Source organism: Sander vitreus, chromosome 6 (assembly GCF_031162955.1).
Source record: "Sander vitreus isolate 19-12246 chromosome 6, sanVit1, whole genome shotgun sequence".
NCBI classification, from domain to species: domain Eukaryota; kingdom Metazoa; phylum Chordata; class Actinopteri; order Perciformes; family Percidae; genus Sander; species Sander vitreus.
Window position 1 is genome coordinate 7,413,676 of NC_135860.1, and position 13,303 is coordinate 7,426,978.

Below are 13,303 nucleotides of genomic sequence, written 5' to 3' on the forward strand. Positions count from 1 at the left end.
ACATCGGCTTCGACGACCTCCCAGTCAAGTGACCAGAGAGCTGAGAGGCAGGAGGAGACGGTCGAGGACTCTCAGAGGAAAAAGATGAAAAAGAAGAGATCTACTAAGAGCGTTCATGAGCTAAATGGTGATACCGGTTTTGAAAGCCCTGGATCAGATGTTAAACCCAAAAAGAAGAAGGAAAAGAGAGCCAGTGAGGACACAGAGGAAATAACTGATGCAGTTTCCACTGAGGGGGATTTGATCTGTGTAGAAAACAGTGAGGCAGACAGTTCTCATAAAACAAAGAGGAAACATAAAAAGAGGAAAAACAATGCAGAGCAGAACGAAGAAGAACGAACACCTTCACCTGCAGCAGAAGAGGGCAAGAGTCCGGAGGAGACTGCTGAGCTGCACACTGACACAAAAGTGAAGAAAAAGAAGAAGAAATCCTCCAAACACCGCAGTGAACCTGCTGAGGAAGAGGAGAGTCATGACACAGAATCCAGCCAATTAGAGCTGGTCCAGGACTGCGTTCCAAAAACCAAAAAGAAAAAAGCTGCAGTTACATTGGAGGAAGAAGCAACTGTAAAGCAGAAAAGGAAAAAGTGTAAAATGTTCAAACCATCTGTAGAATACGATACAAACGAGGAGGCACTTCCAAAGAAGAAGAAGAAGAAAAAGAAGTCCAAAGAGTAGTTTTTAATAAATGCTTTGTACATTGGTAACCAGATAAGGTTTGGCTGATTGGGGAAAGTATAATTCTCTTAAATCAGCTCTGGTGTGTTATGTGCTAAACATGGACTTGGAGGTTGCGCTCTCTGATTTGACAGATCTGTAAATGAATTGATAGGAGAATATATTTAATTAGTAATTCAGACCAGTAATAAGGTTATTCCTTGCCTCCAGCAGTTGTGTCTCTTCTGCCTGTTAAACAACCTCACTAGTATGCTATCAAACAGATTTTTTAATCATTCTTATCTGAGCTGTTAAATTCAAGATAACCTGCTGCAGAAGTGACTGAGGAAATCAGGTCAGGTTAGTTATTTGCTGGTGATGCAGACTTTTTAAGATTGTCAATAATATACAACATCATCAAATGTATTCATCTGAATCAGTCAATGGATCTTTGAGTCAGCCACACGGTGCAACACCGTATCTAGACGGAGGCCTAGTCCACACGTACAGTACATGAGCATTTTTGAAAAGGGGGTTTTCCCTCCTTTGCTTAAAAAAGAATATTCCATTCACACATGTATTGTTTAGGCAAATCCCCGTCCCCATGAAAACGCAAAAACACAATTGAAGCGCTGTCAAGAGCATGCCAAGCCAACAGTCGGTGATATAACCCAAGTCGCTCAAAGAAGACTCAAGCGTCTCTTCTTCCAGGACCTGCAATGTTGCGGTGTTGAGTAACTGTACATTTATGTGTACACATGTAAAAAGTCCTGCTAGCAATCCAGTTACCAGCACTATTCTGGCCCTGTCTGCCGTTGCCAGAAATGTTGCTTTATTGTGACGCCTCACAAAGGAGAAAACATAGCACACTCTGACGTTACAAGCCAAAAACTCAGTTTTCCCCGTCTACACGACACAGAAACAGGGTTTCTAAAAGTCTTCACCCTGGCTGGAGTTTTCCAAAAGCTCAGTTTACAGTGACCTAAAACGGCGTTTGGACGAAAAGTCGAAACGTATTGAAAAAGCTACATTTAAAAAAAAATACCCCTATAATGTGGACTAGGCCTGAGACTAAAAATCAGGTCAGTGTTGACATTTGTAGGTTGGGACATGTCAAATAGCCTATTGATAGCAGGTTGCCTGTGTTGTCTATTTTATGTAAAAAAAAACAAACAAAAAAAAACATTCTATGCAAATTAAATGTGACGCTAAACTACACTTGTGTGATTGTGTGTACAGATATTAGATACTGAAATTCCTCAAGTGGCACCAAAAATGAATATATAATACTGTATTTTATGTGATTATTTAAAACGTTTGTTTTTAAACTTAATTCATCTTTCTAAATGAGTGTGAAAGTTCCTTGAGGAAAAAATATTTAAAAAGATGACACTGTTAAATATATACAGTATGTTCAGTAGGGATAAACACCACACTCAGTGTTACCAAAAGTGTTCTTATACATCAATGTCAATATGCAAATTGCAAAACTGCTATTATTTTTTAACTGCCCTTAAGTTTGTTTAATTTGTTCAGAATCTGACTCTTATACCCCCTAAAACATTGTTGTAGTTCCACATCACCCTCAAACAATAGCTTTGAACTTTCTAAAAACCTGAGTTTCACCTGATAACATAAAATTGGGGAAATCATGACGTTTGAGACAGGAAGGACACAGCGTCATGTGCCAAGTTTGTCTCAATAGCTTACAACAGATTTTACTCAACTGACGTATTAAATGCATGCAATGTTCCTGCATGCAAAATGAACTCCTTATACAACATGTTCCATAAAGGTTTTCAGCTAACAGAAACTACCAGACTGGTTTACACTACTGGCTCAGGTAGCATGTAACAGAAGAGGTCTACATGCCTGACTACTGGAATACTGCAAAGTATAAGAGTACATTTATTCAAGTACTGTATAATTTTGGGATACTTGTACTTAACTTGAGTATTTTCATTTTCTGATACTTTATACTTCTAACCCACTGCAATTCAGAGAGAGAGATTGTTCATTTTACTGCACTACATTTATTTGATTATGTAACTTAAGTCACTACTTACTTTGCAGATTCAGATAATTAATATGAAATACTAGCAACAAAAACATTGTGTATTATAGGTTAAGATAAGAATTTATTGACTTTATAAACACATTATTGCATCAATAATTATAATACATTAATTTACAATAATCTGAATGAGTACTTTTATTTTTTGGCACTTTATTTTGATGTTAGTACTTTTGAACTTTTACTTAAATACATACTTGTAACTGAGTATTTTTACACTGGTATTACTAGTTTTACTTAAGTAAAAGATCTGAGTTCTTCCACCACTGCCTATTTAATGATCATATAATACAACAATCCTTATGAAACTGAATAAATTGTTCCCTTTTATTGCTTTTTCCTTCAACAACAAAACTTTTATTTATATAGCACAATTTATGCCATAAATGCAGCTAAAAGGGTGTTACATAAAATAAGACAGGACAAAAAATAAAAAGTATAATAAAAATGATAGTAATAAAGGTAAAATAGTAATCATTACAAGTGAATGAGATATAAATGAACACGTGCGACACCTATATAAAAAAGAGGAAAACCGTTTGTGAATTAGACTGTGATACAACAGAAGTGACAAAACAAACTAATACACAATATACATTACATTGATATAAAACGTGAGACTAAAACAGGTGACATCAAAGGTGAAGGAACTTAAGAATCCTCGATTCGAATAGGAACTTCTTTTGCACAACATATTTGACACATTGGTCTTTATGTAACACCAGAAACTTGGAGTACACAACATGACTTATATTCCTTTTAAGTCAATGACACTAAATTGAAAAACATTAATATTTAGATATAATATACACAGTATCTTTCCAGGAAAGGTCACCGTCTCGTTATGTTGTGAATCCTGATCTCCAGTGGAAATCAGTAGCATTTACAGGCTACTCTTGTGAGACTGAATACTGTAGAAGATATTCTAGATTGTCTTTTTAGACATTTCACACCTTCAGTCAACATAGATACCTGTTCAAAACACTGACACTAAAAAGTAGCTAATAAAATACATTTTAAACAATACTTACTTTTTAAACAATAGTACAGATAGACACAATTATGAACAGTACATCATCCTCAAGCTATTTCAGGATTTAAAAAATATGTATTATAATTTTATATTTTTATTTTCCAAAATTGGTGATATAGTTTTGGAATGGAGCTTTGCATGCAACATGAGTAGCAAGAATATGTTAAGAAAACAAACTTAGCACCAACTAATTAGACCTTATCAGAACGTCTCTCTCACAGATGAACTTGTTTTCCATTACACAGTGTGCTGGGTCCCAGCTGGCTGTAGAATTCCTCCCGGGGATTAACAGTGCACATGGGCCATTGCTACCAAGTTGCTCCTTCAACCAGTACCTTCAAAAACACAACATGAATGTCAATATTTCTAATTCTGCTAATACAACACAACAAATCAAGTGTGACGAATAACAAAAGAATCAAGATATGGAATTGGATTATCAAATTCTGATTATTTCAGAGTATTTTAAGGACTTTGTGTCCATGGTGGCTTAAAGCGCAAGTTTGAAAGAATCAATCTAAAAAAAACTATATGGCAACTATACAACTTAAATACAGTGGTGGACAAGATTTTTAAGTGAAAGTAGTTCACAGGTTCTGTACAAGTAAAAGTCTTGCTTTTATAACTTTGCTTAAGTAAAACTACTTGTGTATAATTATCAAAATGTACTTAATGTATCAAAAGTACTTTTAGTAATTTAAAATGTCCCCTGTCAGAGAATGATATGCTATAAAGTGGATTATGAGTATAACTCATGCATAAACATGTAGCATTTCAATGATGCAGCTGGTTGAGGTTGAGCTAATTTTAATTGCCTAATATAAAGTCTCATCTTTAGCAATGTATCATATCTCACAAGATGCAAAGTAACCAGTAAATATAGCTGTCAGATAAATGTACCGGAGGAAAAAGCACAATATTTCCATATGAAATGTAGTAGAGAATCGCAGAAAATGTTTAAAGGGGCTGTACATTATATACTATAATAATAAAAAAAAAACAGTGGGCTGGTTACACTCCAAATGGCTCTCACAGACTATTCTTCAATACGTGAAATGCCTGCATTTTTTTCACGGCCACGTACACTAACATGCATGAACGGCTGGACCAGTAAAAAACAAACCAAGAAGTTCAGATTACAACACACGCACGAGTGTGACTCAATTCTCTACTCAGGACGCCATTACTCCACTGTATCTTTGCATAACAAATATTTTGCTGCTGCTATATTAATGTTCTGATTATCAAGTACAGCCTTTAAAAGAACATTTGAGCCAGACTAGCTGACAAGCTGTACAGAGAAAGTAATTAAATAAATGACCACGCTTCCTCTTTTTCAGCAACTTCTCATAGACACAGTCCCATAGGTTGTAGGAGGTTTGCTGCCTTGCTTAAAGGGCACTTCATGTTTTTAAACAGCCTTTCATATATTCCAAATTTCTAAAAACAGCCTTAACTGGGTTCATCTATTTTTATTTATTTTTTATATAATTATATCATTTATAAAATTAAATTTTAATTCTTACCTGAGAGTGTCATTACGTCCATCAACCCAGACCCAGTTTTGGTCTTTTTCATATAACCCGAGCCAGTATCCATGACTTGTGTCAAAGTAGAACTTGGTGTGATTACTTATGAATTCCTGTAAGTTGCACAGTGACAGATCATCAAAAACATGCACACTTTCACGCTTCTAGGCATAGATTTTGATCAGACATTGATAACAATATTTTCCATTGCACTTTGGAAAGTAAAGGCTGAAATTTTTATGTTTTTTTATGGATCCTGTGTACTCTGAATTTCCATGTTATCTCTACATCTGAATCAAAACCCAAATAAAAACTCTGGGACTTTATGTTGTTTGACTTCACCTGTTCATGCAGACTGTCAATAACAACCAGATCTGCAGCTGTGTTTTTGCAATACGTTCGGCTATCTTTCCACGTCTTCCAAGGACTTCCTTCATTGTAAAACAGGTAGCACTTTTCCTGGAACAGATGCCAGTCTGGCTGACACGGCTGACACTCTGCATTTATGAACAAAAGTAGAGAAATGGAATGGAATCTGTTAAAGACACAAATACAAAAACACAAATGAAATGATAAAAGTTTTTAGATTCCAATGACAAAACAGCTTCTTTTTTTTTTTTTACCACAAACCAACTTTTGCACCTAATTATTTGTGGTAATTTTGGATGCTGATGTTCTATCAAAATTCAGGAAAACATAGTTTTGTTAATGCTCTGAAAAGTGAAGTGAAAAACAGCTGGGAAGGGGAGACACATCCTCTTGGCCTTAAAACAACAAGAATTTATGGGCAATGTTGTTTTGTAGCCATGTTAGCGGCATGGCTATAGTAATGGCTATATGGCAATGTCAGTCTGTCTGTCGACCACTGAAATACTGAAATATTTATAGACTATTGAGTGGATTGCCTTGACATTTGGTACAGATGTCCATGGTGCCCAGACTTTGATGATCCGCTGACATTTCCTCTAGCGCCACCAGCAGGTCAAATTTTAAATTTATCCATAGAAATATCTCAATTTCAATCAATAGCTTATGCGTCACAGTGTATTTTTACTCTGAAACCTTTTTTTTTTTAGCCTAAAGTGAAACCCTTTTAACCATGTTTTTCAGATAAGCTATCGTTTTTCAGATCTGCAGTTAGGGTTAGAATATTCTGTTATGTGGCCGGGTTGGCTCAGTGGTAGAGCAGGCACACATATACAGTACTGTGCAAAAGTCTTAGGCAGGTGTGGAAAAAATGCTGTAAACTAAGAATGCTTTCAAAAATATAAATAATGATTGTTTGTTTATTTTTTATTAATTTACAAAATGCAAAGTGAGCGACCAAAAAAACATCCAAATCACATCAATATTTGGTGTTACTACCCTTTGCCTTCAAACCAGCATCAATTCTTATAGGTACACAAAGTGCAAAAAGTCAGGGAACGTTGAGAATCGTAGACGCAGTGGTCGGCCAAAGAAACTTAGTGCAACAGATGAAAAACACATCAAGCTCATTTCCCTTCGAAATCGGAAGATGTCCAGCAGTGCCATCAGCTCAGAACTGGCAGAAACCAGTGGGACCCAGGTACACCCATCTACTGTCCGGAGAAGTCGGGCCAGAAGTGGTCTTCATGGAAGAGTTGCAGCCAAAAAGCCATACCTCCGACATAGAAACAAGGCCTATGCAACTATCAACTATGCACGAAAACATAGGAACTGGGGTGCAGAAAAATGGCAGCAGGTGCTCTGGACTGATGAGTCAAAATTTGAAATATTTGGCTGTAGCAGAAGGCAGGTTGTTCACCAAAGGGCTGGAGAGCGGTACAATAATGAGTGTCTGCAGGCAACAGTGAAGCATGGTGGAGGTTCCTTGCAAGTTTGGGGCTGCATTTCTGCAAATGGAGTTGGAGATTTGGTCAGGACTAATGGTGTCCTCAATGCTGAGAAATACAGGCAGATACTTATCCATCATGCAATACCATCAGGGAGGCGTATGATTGGCCCCAAATTTATTCTGCAGCAGGACAACAACCCCAAACATACAGCCATGGTCATTAAGAACTATGTTCAGTGTAAAGAAGAACAAGAAGTCCTGGAAGTGATGGCATGGTCCCCACAGAGCCCTGATCTCAGCATCATCGAGTCTGTCTGGGATAACATGAAGAGACAGAAGGATTTGAGGAAGCCTACATCCACAGAAGATCTGATTAGTTCTCCAAGATGTTTGGAACAACCTACCTGCCGAGTTCCTTCAAAAACATTGTGCAAGTGTACCTAGAAGAATCGATGCCGTCTTGAAGGCAAAGGCTGGTCACACCAAATATTGATTTGATTTAGATTTCTCTTCTGTTCAATCACTGCATTTTGTTAATTGATGAAAAAAAACTATTAACACTTCCATTTTTGAAAGCATTCTTAGTTTACAGCATTTTTTCACACCTGCCTAAGACTTTTGCACAGTACTGTTACTTTGAGGTTTATGCCTTGACGCAGAGGTCCAGGGATCGAATCCGACCGGTGACAGTTTCCTGCATGTCTTTCCCCTCTCTCTCCCCCTTCTCACCTAGCTGTCCTGTCAAAAATTAAAGGTGGAAAAAGCCCAAAAAAATAATCTTAAAAAAAAAAAAAAAAAAAAAGGAATATTCTGTTGCCATAACAACCACCATTGTGGCTGTTTCATAGAAGTTAGCAGTTTAACTGACTTTTTCACTTGATATTTGTGCCTTAAGAACAAGACATGCCGTGTGGCCAACATAGCAAGAAACACTTACTTTTATTTGGGCAGTAGTCATTTACTGGAAAGGTGTTAAATGTCAGGATGACTTGCAGTGTCCAGTTGAGATTATCTGTGACTCTTCTCAGCTTCTCTGTCTCTCGCTCTAAGATGCTCCTATTCGTGATCAGCTGCTGATTTTCTGCTGTGAGGTCGCTGAGGTTTGCTTTCTGTTGGTTTATTACCACACTGACTATGTTGAGAAGGAGAAGGTGACATCAGTCAATCAATCAGTGGATGCAGTGTAATCAGAGAGGCCTTTTCCATGCTCCTGACCTTTATTTTTAGAATGATTTCTTACCCTACATTGCTTTCCATATTGTATAGCCCTTTAATGTAAAACTTGCTCATTAAATAGATCAGACCATCAAACCAACTAATCAAAACAGAAATAAAGAGTAAAATACAGACTGACTCCTAACTGGCAGCAGGCACAATTCAGAAAGAGCTGAACTCACAAAACATCCCAGACTAGCTCTGTTGGTCTAAATGTGATAAAAGCTGCTATAATTGTTCATTGAACGCTCCTCAGTGTGTTGACATGAAACTCACTGTAGATGATGGCACTGATTGCAGCCAACAGGAGGACACAAAGTATCCCCAAACACACCGCCAACACACAAAAGTGAGAGCGTGCCGCTGCTTCACCATCTGCTCGTAATGAGAAAGCTCATATTCAAATCACAGTTGTAATTATAATTAAGCCATTCATTATCAACGTTATCATGGTCATATGGAAAATGTATTGACATTTTGCATTGGAATACACTATGTTATCATAAAGTTTCAATTTGTACTTCCTTTAATCCTTTAAAGATTTCTGGTTCTCTTAACACAGTTCTCTTTATTTTTTACGCAACCATCCCCAGCGGTGAAGGAAGTTCTCAGATATTTTACTTAAGTAAAAGTAGCAGTACCACAGTACACAGGACATATTAATAGAATTAATAATGTTCTTTAGGAGAAATGTTGGCAGCCAGAAAAATCCAACATTCAAGCTACTGTAGAGGCTCCAAGCCAGACAAAAAGAGCAGATTTAGCTTTATGTTATCATAAAGTGTCAAATTGTACTTTTTCCATAAGTAAAGCATAATGTATCACTTATAATGATCAGACCATTATCACTTATTATAATGTATCACTTATAATGTTACATAGCATGATGAATGATGAAAATAAGACAGTCAACGGATGTTTTAACTTACTTGGTACAGACGTAGCAGCCCGTTTAGGTTTTACTTCAGAATAAATTGTTGAGTCCTGTTTTTCTTCTGGACGACAGAAATAACAACTTGAGTAAATAATAAGAGACAACTGCTGCATGAAGTAACCGTTTTCCTCCATTTATTTGATTCACTTTGCCAACTGTGTTCTGCAAATGCTGTGATGCAGTGATCACAAGTTCAAATGCATTTACTTAACCTTTAATGATTGATTAAAGGTTATTAATCTGGTTCTCTTCCCACAGTTCTCTTTACTTTTCACACATCTGCAGTGGTGGAAGACATACTAAGATCTTTTACTTAAGTAAAAGTAGCAGTAGCCTACCACAGTAGATACACTCTGTTAAAAGTAAAAGTCCTGCAGTCAAAATTGCACTTAAGTAAAAGTACAAACAAAATATACTTGTGATGTGGAAAAAAGTGGTGTACTGTATATTATGGCAGGGGAGTCTTGCAAAGGATTAAAAACAACTTATGTTTTGTGACTACAAGGGTCACCAATGTGATTCTTCCACACAAAGCACTTGTGAAAGATGTTAAAAAGTCTCAAATATGTATAATAAAAAATAAAAAAAAGCAGGAATCACCTACCTTTTGGACCTGTACCATGATTTTTAAAAGACATTGTAGAATAATTGATTTCTTCCTCCATCTTTAAAAGTAATAGATCACCATAAATTGCTGTAGCGCAGAGAATGAGTGAGTGTGTGTGAGACTGAACAACATTTCACATGCACAAACCACACAGAGAACAAGGTTCCTCTTTCACAACACTATGTAAATTGCAGCCTCTTAGTTTGCATTATGACATTTTTACCAGACAACATCAAACAGTGATGCTGGAGCTCCAATGTGATTTGGCCACTGATTACACAAGCTCCCTGTATTGTGTGTTCTCGGAAGTATGTCTACTTCTGTAATGAGCAAATGTACACTCCTTTTAACCTGTTACGTTCATTTCTGGTGGGTCAACTCCCATTTTGATTTCTTAACTGACGATCGGTGTTTGTAATACACATCATTGGTAACATTGATACTGAATCAGTATCTGTCACCATGCTATTAAAGAATAATACTGCCAATATTCTATATTTGTATTATTATCATCACATCCCAGAAGACTAAAACCTACAATTCATTAGTCTGACTTTTCTCCCCTGTCTGTAGCACTCAGCCACAAGCCCATTTGTTTCTACTAAAGATGTAATTGTTTTTAAATGAGTCACATATATAATTCCATTATTTTTAAAGGCTCCTTAATTTCACATAACAGCTGGGCACTCTAGCAAACAGGTGTTTGTTGAGGACTATTTTCAGCGGTGGATTAATACACATTTGGCGCTCTCAAGAGTATTTATGACAGAAAGATGGTGTATGTGGTATTAATTCAAAATAAACTACAGTGGCCACGTTTCCAGTAATGAAAGAAAATGTCTCCCAGTGCAGCGGTGTGGCTCATTTATGTGTTTTTAATAGTTTTAATATCAATGGAGGTCTATGGCATAGTGGAATGAGATATTGTTTTGATCTTTTTATGTGCTTTATTACAATAAGAAAAATATAGAACATTACCAGACCTCCTCTAAAAAGTAGAATATTCTTAGGAAATGTTGGTAATTTACACTCAGTGACCACTTTGTTAGGCACACATACAATTTCTATTGCAATTCAATATAACAGATCAGCCATAAATTATATATGAGCGGGGCAGAATATTAGAAACACCTCTCAATGTAATGCAGTCCAGTACAACACCACCAATAACTATGACCTTAAGGCTCAAACATAAAATTAAATTAGCACCTCAGTGACAGTTTACTCTGAACATTATAATCTCTGCAAAAGTAGGATTTATGGCAGAGCTGTTGTACTGGATTGCATTGGACTGTACAGGTGATCACTGAGTGATGTGTCCAAAGAATATAAACAGATTATAACATCAGCACAAAGTAGATGGTGATGGATAGTCTTTATTCTTATCTCTTTAGTACATTCAAGCCTGCTATATACTGTATAGCTCATAGGTGAATACTCTGCAACATTTTTTTTAAATGGATACTTGCATTAAATTAGAAAAGAACAACAAATGTGCTCAACTATTTAGTTTTTTTTTTTTTTTAAACGGCAAGAACAGCATATATCAGTTTTGACAAAAAAAAAAAAAGTGTTAAGTAACCTATTTGAATAATGCAGCTGATTCCTAATGCGGTTTGACCAAAGCTCGTGTTTCACAGATCCAGCGGTTCCTCATGTCACAGCTCGCTTTGTGCCAGTTGGCCAGAGGATCTGCTTGTGGCAGACTTAAGGCACATGCTACCTTGTAGCCAGGTTGTTGTATTTTCCAGTACCTGGTGAAAAAAAGAAATTCACATAATATCAATCTATGTTTCTGCTAAATGTTTTAGGAAATATGCTTATTCGCTTTCTTGCAGAAAGTTAGATGAGAAGATTGATACTACGATCATATCTGTCCATTAAATATGAGGCTAGGCGCCAGTTAGCTTAGCTTAGTACAAAGTCTGGAAACGTCGTTGAAACGCTGAAAAAGAACTGCCTTAATTCTTTGTGTCATTGATTCAACAAGGTGCTGGAAGCATTCTTTAGAAATGTTGACCCATATTGATAGGATAGGGTCAAACACGATATTAGTGTGGTGTTCCTAATAATCCGTTAGGTGAGTGTAGATCAATGGACAGATTCAGAGCTAATAAGATGTAACACTGTTTGTCCAGTAGATGGCAATCTAAATCTCTATTTCCAGACAACATATGCTTCCAATTAGTTAGTTCGGTACTAAAACCAATGCAGTCTAATACAATGGTCCTGCAATAAATCCAACCTTCATGAAGGTTTTAACTAGACAAGTGTTGAGTCAACTTAATGATGATTTTGGAGGATGCAGTTTGTGGTGCTGATGAATTGTATTGTCTTACACTAACCGATGTTTCTAATATTGTGTCCACCCCATTTATATCAACAAGGACTAGGCTAAATAACAGAAACACCTCGCTCTATTAGGCTATTATCATCTCAAAAGCAAAACAGCTTTTTGTCTTTTATTAATTAATACAATACCACAATACACTCTAATATGCCAATGTGTGTAGCTAGATGAAACTATAAAACAAAACAGAAACAGTCTTAATAATACACTAAATAATAAGACATTTGTGTAAACAAGTATAGTTAATAAATAAAATAGAAATAGATAGGTTAAATATTAGGTAAACGACTCAATTAGTGGCAGAATATTAACAGCAAAACATAAATTAGGCTATAGGCTGTTGCACACAACGACACATTGCAGCCAATGATGTTTTGACTCACACAGTCAGATTATCCGTGTTTCCCCAATGGAGCATAGCACCAAATTCTGGGTCCTGTAGAAAGGCATTTTCTATGGGCCCCTCCCCGCATCCACAGCTATTCATTCTAGCATCTTTTTTGGCCCTCCTCACATGAGGGCCCTGGGTACTCAGTCCCCTTTTCCCCCCCAATCCGACGCCCCTGTAACCCCCATCTCAACTTTATAAATTAAAGTTCAGGTAAAATGATGCGTCTATAGTGTCCATTAGCCACAAGGTGGAACTATAGAGTTTAATCAGTGTGTGAAGAGTGATTTCTTTCATTTAAAAAGTGAGGTAAACACAAACACTTTGAAATGCATTTTTAACGAATGTGAACAATTGCTATTCAGTTGTGTTGTGAAATGATGCAATATCCAATTAAACATATCTTTAGGCTATAAAACGTGAAGTGAAGCAGTGTATAGGATCAACATGAAGAGGAGATCTTCAGTAACCTTTTACCTACAGTGACGCAATGATCTGGGCTAATTAGTATCTGACAAGAGAAAAGTAGGCTAATTATCTGCATGAAGACGTGGCTCATTTCATTTGTAATAAAGACGCCTGACCATTGAAAAGAAAGCTAATTATCTGCGTGAAGTCATGACTCATTTGTTATAAAGACAACTGACCAATCAGCGAGCAGGATCTATTCAGGAAACGCTGCCTGGTTTCCACCTGCAGA

The 13,303-nt window shown here is 36.6% G+C and overlaps 2 protein-coding genes across 4 annotated transcripts in view; one reads left to right on the top strand and one right to left on the bottom strand.

The window, feature by feature from the left end:
• Window positions 1-1,873, top strand: part of gpatch4 (G patch domain containing 4) — a 6,433-nt gene extending 4,560 nt beyond the window's left edge. For both annotated transcript variants that reach the window (XM_078252279.1, XM_078252280.1), the window contains exon 8: window positions 1-1,873. This exon is cut by the window's left edge and continues 121 nt beyond it. In XM_078252279.1, the coding sequence (XP_078108405.1) occupies window positions 1-678 (678 nt within the window). In that variant the 3' untranslated portion in view covers window positions 679-1,873.
• A 1,164-nt stretch (window positions 1,874-3,037) lies between these two features.
• LOC144519268 (CD209 antigen-like protein C) lies at window positions 3,038-10,004 on the bottom strand. Of its 2 annotated transcripts, XM_078252282.1 has the most exons (7): window positions 9,863-10,003; window positions 9,254-9,319; window positions 8,601-8,699; window positions 8,047-8,241; window positions 5,636-5,790; window positions 5,291-5,406; window positions 3,038-4,099 (listed from the first exon to the last, which is right to left on the bottom strand). In XM_078252282.1, the coding sequence occupies exons 1-7, from the start codon at window positions 9,921-9,923 to the stop codon at window positions 3,952-3,954; spliced, it is 840 nt and encodes a 279-aa protein (XP_078108408.1). In that variant the 5' UTR covers window positions 9,924-10,003; the 3' UTR covers window positions 3,038-3,951. The 2 variants fall into 2 exon arrangements, with proteins under 2 accessions (XP_078108408.1, XP_078108409.1); XM_078252283.1 differs by lacking the exon at window positions 8,601-8,699 and having other exon boundaries at window positions 9,863-10,004.
• Window positions 10,005-13,303: the final 3,299 nt, after the last annotated feature.

Coding starts and splice junctions, on each gene's coding strand:
- LOC144519268 (XM_078252282.1), bottom strand. CDS start 9,923: ATGGAGGAAGAAATCAATTATTCTACAATGTCTTTTAAAAATCATGGT. Junction 8,700..9,253: donor GGCTGCTACGTCTGTACCAA/GTAAGTTAAAAC, acceptor CATTACGAGCAG/ATGGTGAAGCAGCGGCACGC. Junction 4,100..5,290: donor GGACGTAATGACACTCTCAG/GTAAGAATTAAA, acceptor GTGTTTTTGAAG/GTACTGGTTGAAGGAGCAAC.